Below are 11230 nucleotides of genomic sequence, written 5' to 3'. Positions count from 1 at the left end.
ATACTAAGGATTTGGGGGGTAATGTTGAAAGGGACTGTTCATGCTTGATAATATGTGATGGTGACAACATCGCATTCTGCACATTCTAGTAGTTAAATTAATATTGAAACCAACATGGTATGCATATACACACACTTTATTTTTTTATGTATATATTGTGTGTGGCGTGTCAGGGGTCTCACCCCTTCATCAGCCTTTGTCTGATGAAGGGGTGAGATCGCCAAAATGTCACATTCAGTTTTTTGTGCACATTTGAAAATACCAGTAGGTGCGTGCCTGTTTTACTTTTAAAGGTAATACACTATGTGGAGCATCTATGCGCGCTTCCTTCTTTCCTAGGAAAGAAGGAAGCGCACAAAGGTGCTTTGCATAGTGTATTACCTTCTTAATTTTTAAAAGTAAAACATACAAAAAGATAGGGCTCACATAAAGAAAACTCAAACAATGTGAGGTATGTAAACGATTGAATTAGTGTCCCCACAGATAGATCAGGCTCCTCCTGTTCTAGGTAATAATCAGTTGAACAGTTCAGGACATCTGAATTGTGGTTAATAAAATAATTCTTGCATACATCTAGGATCATCTGAGCATTTTCACAATGCTAATGGATATCTGTTCCACAAACTTGTGGTCCACAGCAAGGAAACTATCCGGTACACTTTTAAGCGTCTAGTAGCGTGGGTGTTTTTTTAGCTTACAGTTTTAAGCCACTTTTATTCTATTTTCAAATGTGCTTTTAAACTCCTGGTATCTGTTCTTGAAAAGCATACCTAGGTGTTGGCTGAGAAGAGCTTAGGAGTATGCATGTATCTAGCATTATATGACAGCAGTGTTTGTAACTATGTTTAACATTTCAAATTGCTATAAACATTGTTGCAAACACTGCTGATATATGCTCACCTAGAAATGCTCTTTAACAAAGGATACCAAAAAAACAAGTAAAATTTATAATAGAAGTAAATTGGAAAGTTGTTTAAAATGTCATATTGTTCATTCCATTTTAAGTTTTTTTTATTTTATTTTTGCCCCTTTTTATTTAAAAGGCAAATAGTACATTTCATTACATTATCTCAATTATCTTTCCTTATCTGGAATAAAATAGGAGAGTTGTAATCAATTTGCAGTTTTTCAGCTTACCAAAATTGAAGCCATCTATGTATATTTTTTTTGGTTTGCTTTCTATTATTATTGATTTGTAATTAACATTTCATTTTAATAATTTTGATACCTCCTTCTAGTTTGTCTTAAATTGGACGTAAAAGGGCATTGAATATTATATTACTATTAAATTGGACGTAAAAGGGCATTGAATATTATATTACTATTAAATTGGACGTAAAAGGGCATTGAATATTATATTACTAATTAAGCATACTTTTTTTTTTTTTTTTTTTTTGTTAATCTTGTTTCAAATTATATTAAAATTAATAGAAAATGTTTGTGCACAAGTCACCCCCCAAAAAAAAGTGCTGCAAGACTCTTAAATTAACACAACGTGGAATAGGTGAAGAAATCATAACTAGACTAACCTTTTTAGTATTGTGGGCTTTCAGATTATATAATATTCTTTTACTAGTCAATAGTTTTTAAAGACATTTTTTATGATTAGAATGGGGGTTATTAACTTTTGTCTAACAATGAAATATCTGTTTGACATGTTTTATCTTTACCTTCTAGTTTGCTCATTTTTATGTTTGAGTATGTATGTATGTGCCCCTCTTAGTTTGTCTTTGCTAATGTGGCACCACTTACAGCTAAGATTTATATACAAAACCCTTTTCTCTTGCAATTTATATCAACTATAATTTTAACAGGCCATATTTTAAGTATTTCACTGCTTGGGCTGATCAGTGAACCTTTCACTGTCTTTGTGCTATGTAAGAAATGCTTTAAATCTGGTTAGTTGTGGATATTTAAGGGCTGGGCATTACTGACTTGCACATATAATGTTGGATTCTTCTTTTTCTGGAAACCGAGAAATGTTCAGGGTTTAAAAAACAAACCCTGTTATTCTCCATAATATTAAGATCCAAATTTGTAACCTTAGTTTATCCCCTTGGCTGATGGAAAGAGCTGCAGTACACTGGTTTACAATGTGTTGCAGCTCTTCTGGCAGACATTGGAGTTGGGATTCTACTAAGGTTCCAATGTTTCTTCTAGACTTATTCCATTCTTTTGACACCATACTAACTCTCTTTGTTGCACTATTTTCCTGAAAGAACCAACTTCTTCTTAAAACAGGGAAGAAGACATGAGCTCAAAGAGAAGTCATCTAAGAAACATAGATCTGATGAAAACGACAAAGATTATACTGATAAGATGAGAGAGAGGCTTAGTTCATCTGAAAATGGAGATGAAAGGCACCGACGTAAAGAGAGGAAGTCATCAAAGGGCAGAAGTCATTCAAGGTCCAGATCACGTGAGAGGTAATTCTTAATTTGATTGCTCATTGTTAAATTGTTTCTATTTCCTGTCAAATATGTCATTGAACTGAAATACTGCCTGAACCTTATAATGGAAAAAAAACCTTAAAGGGACACTGAACCCAAATTTTTTACAAAGTTGCTTAAAATTGCATGCTCTATCTGAATCATTTAAGAAAAAATGTGGGTTCAGTGTCCCTTTAAGTTGGTAATATTTACTTGTTGTTTTTTTATTATTTTTTTGCTGTTTTACTTTAATGGCATACACTGTTCCTCAAATCCAGTCCTCAAGTATCCCTAACAGGCCAGATTTACTTGATGTCTTTACTAGAACACAGTTTAAGTAATAAGCTGATGGATGAGAGCAAGCTAATAGCCATGTTTGCAGATCAGCTGATTTAATCTGTTCTAGTTCAGATATCATGAAAATCTGTCCAGGACGGGGGTACTTGAGGGGTGGTGTTGAGAAAAAATGTCAAACGACAAAAAGTGAGCTATGTATTTACAATAGTAGTCTTTTGGGTCTTAAATATACATGCCAGCTGATTTGTATTGCCTACATATTCAAACATAATGCACTGCTCTATCACTATTAATTTTCTTTATTCACTAACTGTGAGGAAACATTGTAAGAGCTGGTAGCTACAAATTAAACTGCTATGAAATCAAGCTATTTTTTTTTTTTACTCCTCTAAATAGTTTCCCAATTAATGCTTATATCAACTTTTCATAATTTTGTGTGCATGTCAATAACATTTAACTATGTATTTTGTTATTTCATTTATTCTTTTAATATAATAAGCTGCTTATTTGTGAAATGCAGGGAGAAAATTGCATTATTTTTTCTTCATAGTCCTGCAGTTTCTTTAGACATATCAATTAATTTAAAACCACTATATGTATCCTTGGTTTTTAATAGGGTATGTTTAAGGTATTTAAAAAAAAAATTCAATACCATCAAGCACCAATGTGCTAGTTGACTTACCATATTGAACTTAAAAGCACAATTAGATGTTTAATCTATAAGAGTGAAGAATGTGTACTAGGTTAAAAGCAGAAAGCAACTGATAAATGTTCTGTTAGACGTCATCGTAGTAAAAGCCGCGACAGAAGAAAGTCCCGATCAAGAAGTAGGGAGAGAAAAAGACGTCCACGTTCTCGATCAAGATCCAAGCATAGGCATAGAAGCAGGAGCAGAAGTCGGTAAGTGTGAATGGGGTGGGTGTTTGTATGTGTATATGTATATTTGTGATTCCGAAAATGGCAGGGTGGTGAAATATACCACCAAAGCTGCATCCAGGTGAATTATTTTGGCTGCGGGCGCAGCCAACATTGTTGGCTGCCTCGCGCTGCAAACATTCCTTTGAGGATGCTTGCGCAACTGCCAACAGCGACGGACATTACAAACACAATTATAGTATATGTGTGTGTGTAACCTAAAAAATTAATATTTTCATATAAAAAAAAATAAGTATTGAAGGATGCAAGAATTCAGATACTGATTTGCTTCTAGGGATAAGAAAAAGAGGATAGAAAAGCCTCGAAGACACAGTAGGAGTGGAAGTCGAACACCACCAAGTCCTCCAGCTTTTCGAGGTCGAAATACAGCTATGGATGCACAAGAGGCCTTAGCGAGAAGGTAGCTGCTAGTTTGTTATGGATAATAAAACCAGCTGTATGCTTTGTCTTTCAGTTCGTGTATTACATACTCAAACTTTACAGTTAGTGATAATTTTTTTTTATTTAAGGTATAATACAATTTTCTCACAGCTTCTAGAGTATATTACAAATGTTAGCCTCTTGTATGTTTTAACCACCACTATTTGAATTACACTATTTGATTACTAATGAGCTTTTTATTACAAGAGAAACGTTTAAAAAAACAAAAATGGTTAATTAGAAATCCAAAACATTCCAATGGAACCCAAAAAATAAAAGAATTTTTATTTGGCCGATATCTACTCTGCAAGTCCCTTTAACTCACCACTTATCAGAGCAAAGGTCATGTTATTAACCCTAACCCACAAAGTACTTTAAAGGACGAAGTGCTTACAACAGAAGATGTAACTGGGAGTATTGGGGGGGCGGGGTTCTTTTTTTAAAGGACTTTTTGCACTAAACACTGTCCATCTTTATAAATGTGTGTCTTTTAAGGACTCTGGTTAATAACTCAGCTCATTTTTATTGTTCTAGTCTCTCAAAAACTCTCCAATCCTCTACTCATGATTTCCCATTCAACTTGTCTACAAGTCTTTCTACTAGACATTTCTTGTGATTTCCATATTTGGAGTGTCCTGTTTGTTCTCACTCAAGACTTACCCCTAACTTTTAACACTTTTGAATATCTCTTGAAACCCCACTTGTTTATATAAGTGCATCACTTCACACTTTTCTGCAAAAAAAAAATCTGTGTGTTTGTGCCCTGCTTAGCAACCAATTTCTAACGAAGTTAACAGGATTCTTGATTGAACGTGTACCAGCTTTATGTTTGGGTTTGTTAATATGCTATATTATGTTCTTGGGTAAAGGTACAGAATGGGCTGGAACTTCATAAAACATAATGATGTTTTTTGTTGCTGCTTGTTTTGTTTATTTTTTTAAACCATATTTTATCCTCCTACAGGTTGGAAAGGGCAAAAAAGTTACAGGAACAGCGTGAAAAAGAAATGGTTGACAAACAGAAGCAACAAGAAATAGTAGCAGGTAATGCTTTACCTCCCCTTTGAAATATCTGCCTCTTTGTTTTGTATATTTGTTATTAATATTGATATGTCTAATCTGTGTGGGGATATTATTTCAGAAGGTCCCTTTTAACCTTAACCTTTTTGTGCCAAAAACTTTGCTTTGGACCTGTCCCTCTTTGCAGCATTAAGGAAGTTTTGTATATATGCTGGCAGTGTTTGAGGGTTGCCCTATACCCTTCTATTATTAGAAGGAACAAAAAATAAAATGATTAACCCCATTCACTCACAATGCTAATATTTATTATGATATGAATAAAGATGTAGTTATTCTTTAAAGCAATAACTGTCCCTACAGAAAGGGTTTTAATGATTAACTGATGTAATTGGTGATGCTTGTGAACACCTAGGCAGGGTGGTAAATCTTAGATGTAGTAATTGAGAACTCTGGAAGGAGGAGATGACTGGAGCAGATGAACTAACAAATTCAAGTCAACAACCACAGAACATAGCCATAATTATTTTGTAGTTAGTCCCCACTATACCGAGAGCACAGTCTGGTGTGGATGTTCATTCCCTGGTTGATTGTTTTTTTTTATTTCTTTATAGGTATATACAAATTGCAACCCTTTTGAATCAATATCCCTAAAGGAGATGGGGCAGCCAAATTGTTCTTATTGGCATATGTTTTTTTATATCAGAGATGATGCCTATAAAATACCAAATTATGTGGTTTGGGTTGCCATGTTTTACTTAAGAGGGGTATTTCAGGGTCTTCCTGCCTTTTTTTTAGGACCAGATTGATATATTTAAGAAACATTCTCTTTGAAAAAGGGACATTTGGTCTTAAAGGGACAGTCTACAATAGAATTGTTATTGTTTTAAAAGATAGATAATCCCTTTATTACCCATTCCCCAGTTTTGCACAACCAACACAGTTATATTAATATATTTTTTACCTCCTTGATTACCTTGTATCTAAGAACCTTCTTCCAGCCCCCTGATCACATGACTCTGACGGTTTATTATCTATTGTCTTGCATTTAGCATTGTGTTGTGCTAAATCTTAAATAACTGTCTGTGCCTGAACACAGTGTTATCTATATGGCCCATCCTGCAATAACGTTTTTACCCATCCAATGCAGAGAGAGCCACTCTGTGGCCCTCTCTGCACCGGACATCGATGGCCGCAATCGTTAGTGGGTGGGCGACCATCAATGGGTTCCTCGATTAGAAGGGGGGCGGGTGGGCGCGTGCACGGGGGGCGGCGGGCGGGCACGGGGAGGAAGCGGGTGGGAACCGCTACACTACAGAAACATTTTGTGAGAGAGGGAGGAGGGAATTCATATAAAAAAGTATCTAAGTAATCTGGGGGGGGGGGGGGGTTGGTCTTTGGGGGGTATTGACGATTAATTATTAATTTTTGGAATATATTTATATTAATAATTATTATTTATGAAAGAATTTGCTTGTGAGAAAGACAGCTTAATATAACAACTTTTATTTAGTCACAGCACCCAAAATCTTAGATCACACGATATATTCTATGCTTCTTTATATGGTACCATTAATATGAGTTACATTAAATACATTACATAAAACAAATAGACATAACTGCATAAAATTTCTTACATCAAATCCAAACAGACATAACAACAACCTTATAGCTATAAAGTGCATAATATAATTACCTCTGGGCCCCCAGTAAGAGCTTGTAACCTCTCTCTCCTTCCCTTCTTCTTTTCTCTCCCTTCTCCCTATACCTTATATATCTATGACAGGCCTCTTCAACTAATACAACCCAAAAATGGATGATGGTGGATGCTTTGAGTTGGCTAAGAGTGTGATTGGTTCATAATAGCTGAATGTATATTTTTGTTTCTAAAGTAATTTGTATCTCAGCATTTAACCTATCTCTGTATGCTATTTCTGATGGTTGGACAGCTGCTTACATGGCTTCTGGACTTTTTCACTAAACTATTTTAACTAAAGGAATTTATTGCCTATCTCTGTACATCAACAGGTATGTCCTTGAGAGACTTTTAGCAAGCTGGACATCAAGTAGTTCATATAAATATAAATATATATATATATATATATATATATATATTTCACTGAAAGAGTGTAGTGCACAATAATTAAGGAAGCACCCTATGAAGGGATTAGATACATCTCTCACTTGCAAAAAAAAGCCCAATCGAATTATGATACAACCGACTGTATAGTAAATCAGCATAGAGTTCAGATGTTAAAACACTCCTTCCTCGGACTCTTCAAACAAAACAACAGCAAGGTTAAGCAGTCTGTGTGAGACTTGACTATGTCAAAATAAAGCCACTGGCTATACTCACTGCAGTGTATGCGGTGCTGTGGTGTTCTTGTCCCTCAGGCTCCGTGTGTTACAAGGTAGTCCCCGATGCTCCTCCACTGGTTAGAAGTTGTCTGCGGCGTGCCGTAAGTTGTGTGCCTCTCTGCACACGCTGTAAGCGTCCAATGACGCAAATGCTGCCTTTCACGTGGTGTATGGTGGCCAATCGGTTGAGTCCCTTTCCCTGCCGTCGGGTAGGAACGTAGCTGGGGCTGAGCAAGCAGGGGAATGAATATACTACCTGCTATGTGAGAGGCTTCCGAGCTTGTTGACCCCAGAAACTGGCAATATTGTAGGTGAATAAAGAGACAATCCGGGGTCATAAGTTAAAATCCAAAATTATTGTAATCCACAAGCGGATAAAAAACCCATGGGGGTCAGAAAAGGTAGCGACACTCAGCACTTGTTGCTTCCAGCTAAAGTAACAAGTGCTGAGTGTCGCTACCTTTTCTGACCCCCATGGGTTTTTTTTATCCGCTTGATCATATTTAGCAAATTACTCGTATTGAAACAGTCGCACCCTTGTGGCCATGGGGAATTTTTTTGGATTGGCCACACCTTATGAGAGTAATTACTTTTATCTTATCTGTAAACATCCTAAATTATTTATTTCGCTATCTAAATTATTAAAAGAAAATTACAAACTAACAATGATCTATTTTATATATATATATATATATATATATATATATATATATATATATATATATATATATATATATATATAATACATCATTTCATGGGAAGACAGTTTAGTGAGAATGATCTTATATTCTGTATTTAATTCTGGGTGACCATGTGATACATCCAAGCTCCAAGTGTATTTTTGTTTATCCAAAGGCTAGGCGAACTCTGTATGTTCTTCACCTGTAACTGGGCCCCAGCTCGCCTCCGGAGAGGCGCACATGTGCGCCTAAATTTATCAAAAAAATAGACGTAACTTTGCGCAGGCGAGCTGGGGCGTAGTAATGATAAATTGCGCCTGTCGGGAACAGCATTTACTCCCTATAAATATTTGCGCCGCCATGTTTTGATTATTAAAAAAACGTTTTTAAGGTAACTAATTTGGCTAATATTTATATTACACAATTTTTCTGTGCTGTTTGTGCCATAAGTTGACACAAAAATGAATATATCAATATATCGATATATACATATAAAACTTTTAGTACCATATGCGCCTGTGGAAGCGCACATTACTGGGAATAACAGTATCTTCTTTGCGCTGAACTTTTGAAAAATTAGTTAAGAGTAAAGTACTGCATCTCAAGATGTAAAAGCATGTATTATAATGGTGTTCGACTGAGTCTGTATGGCGAAATATACAACACGCAATTACAGCCGGAATTATCGGCGCAAAGCAATGATGAATAAGCAACTGGGCGTATTTGTAGGTCGGGCTGTTAAATTACGCTGATTACTAATGTATATTGGTGCACTCGGGAGCGCGCCTAGGCGAATGCAAGTGAAGTGCGAAGAAGTTTCTTTCAGATTTGCGCAATTATAGGCGCAGAGTACTTTGATAAATGAGTTATTTTGGACGATATTAGAGGAGAATGGCTTTGCTAAATCTAGCCCAAAGAATGTGGAAAAATACCTGCACAGTGGATAGTATGAACACAGCATCAGTGTAAAACCATTGACTGTGTCCATTATGTTTACCCATTTGTTGCTCTGTAAATCATTTTTTAAAGCATTTAGCTCTAGAGGATTTGACATTTCTAGGCCTTTTTCTGTTGGATTATTTGCATTTTTGAAGTTTGCAGAATTGTTGGTTGGGAATTTGGCTCCCAGAACAGTGGCTGATTTTGACATGTTAGCACTAAGAATATTTATAGATTCCACTGGATTACCCACAACCATGAGTGTTTTAGGGAATTGTGTTTCAAAGGTTTGAAAATTAGTCAGGCATGCTGTTATAGATGTCTCTCACTTATATTTTCTAACTGTGTATTCTGACCACCAGTAGGAGGACACACAGATATTACAACAGCATTTATTTATGTTTTTAAATTCTCCATTGCCACTATATACTGTATCCATAATAATGGAACAGTCCCCTGTGAGTTTGCTAGTAGCTTTACTTGTGGCAAGATTTAAATCATAGCTGAATTGGCTAGATGAAATGCATTCCCCCACCACTCCTTACTGTATCATTATTATTATTTGTTAAACATGCAAATGTGAAGGTGGAGGAATCTTCATTTCTCTTGTTAAGTGTATCCAGTCCATGGATCATCCATTACTTGTGGGATATTCCTTCCCAACAGGAAGTTGCAAGAGGATCACCCACATTAGAGCTGCTATATAGCTCCTCCCCTCACTGCCATATCCAGTCATTCTCTTGCAACTCTCAACAAAGATGGACGTAGTAAGAGGAGAGTGGTGTATTATAGTTAGTTTTTTAACTTCAATCAAAAGTTTATTTTTAAATGGTACCGGATTGTACTGTTTTATCAAAGGCAGCATTAGAAGAAGAATCTGCCTGTGATTTCTATGATCTTAGCAGAAGTAACTAAGATCCACTGCCGTTCTCACATATTCTGAGCAGTGAGGTAACTTCAGAGGGGGAATGGCGTACAGGTTTTCCTGCAATAAGGTATGTGCAGTTAACATATTTCTAAGGATGGAATTTGCTAGAAAAATGCTGCTGATACCGGATTAATGTAAGTTAAGCCTAAATGCAGTGATTTAATAGCGACTGGTATCAGGCTTATTAACAGAGATACATACTCTTATAAAAGTGTAATATAAAACGTTTGCTGGCATGTTAATCGTTTTCATATATGTTTGGTGACAAAACTTATTGGGGCCTAGTTTTTTTCTCCACATGGCTGGCTTGATTTTTGCCTAGAAACAGTTTCCTGAGGCTTTCCACTGTTGTAATATGAGTGGGAGGGGCCTATTTTAGCGCTTTTCTGCGCAGCTAAAATTACAGACAGAGACACTCAGCTTCCTTCTGCATGATACAGGACATCTCTGAAGGGCTCAAAAGGCTTCAAAAGTCGTGTTTGAGGAGGGTAACAACCACAGTAGACCTGTGGCAGTTGTTGTGACGGTTTAAAAACGTTTTGTCATTTATTATTCCGTTTTTGGTGTTAAGGGGTTAATCATCCATTTGCAAGTGGGTGCAATGCTCTGCTAACTTGTTACATACACTGTAAAAATTTCGTTAGTATAACTGCCTTTTTTCACTGTTTCAAATTTTGCCAAAATTTGTTTCTCTTAAAGGCACAGTAACGTTTTTTATATTGCTTGTTCACTTCTTTTAAAGTGTTTTCCAAGCTTGCTAGTCTCATTGCTAGTCTGTATAAACATGTCTGACACAGAGGAAACTACTTGTTCATTATGTTTAAAAGCCATGGTGGAGCCCCATAGGAGAATGTGTACTAAATGTAATGATTTCACCTTAAACAGTAAAGATCAGTCTTTATCTATAAAAGAATTGTCACCAGAGGGGTCTGTCGAGGGGGAAGTTATGCCGACTAACTCTCCCCACATTTCGGACCCTTCACCTCCCGCTCAAGGGACGCACGCTAATATGTACATCAGGGACGCCCATAGCGATTACTTTGCAGGACATGGCTGCAATCATGAATAATACCCTGTCACAGGTATTAGCCAGATTGCCTGAATTGAGAGGCAAGCGCGATAGCTCTGGGGTTAGACGAGATACAGAGCGCGTAGATGCTGTAAGAGCCATGTCTGATACTGCGTCGCAATATGCAGATCATGAGGACGGAGAGCTTCAGTCTGTG

At 36.4% G+C, this 11230-nt stretch overlaps 1 protein-coding gene across 3 annotated transcripts in view; it reads left to right on the top strand.

Moving 5' to 3' along the window:
• RSRC2 (arginine and serine rich coiled-coil 2) overlaps window positions 1-11230 on the top strand; it is a 62485-nt gene that overhangs the window by 20313 nt on the left and 30942 nt on the right. For 2 of the 3 annotated variants that reach the window (XM_053701766.1, XM_053701765.1), the window contains exons 4-7: window positions 2242-2426; window positions 3507-3626; window positions 3937-4062; window positions 5047-5126. In XM_053701766.1, coding sequence (XP_053557741.1) covers window positions 2242-2426; window positions 3507-3626; window positions 3937-4062; window positions 5047-5126 — 511 coding nt within the window. Of the gene's footprint in view, window positions 1-2219; window positions 2427-3506; window positions 3627-3936; window positions 4063-5046; window positions 5127-11230 lie in introns of all 3 variants that reach the window. The other variant, XM_053701767.1, reaches the window with a different exon arrangement.

Source organism: Bombina bombina, chromosome 2 (genome assembly GCF_027579735.1).
Source record: "Bombina bombina isolate aBomBom1 chromosome 2, aBomBom1.pri, whole genome shotgun sequence".
NCBI classification, from domain to species: Eukaryota; Metazoa; Chordata; class Amphibia; order Anura; family Bombinatoridae; genus Bombina; species Bombina bombina.
This window is presented reverse-complemented; position numbering and strand designations above follow the sequence as displayed.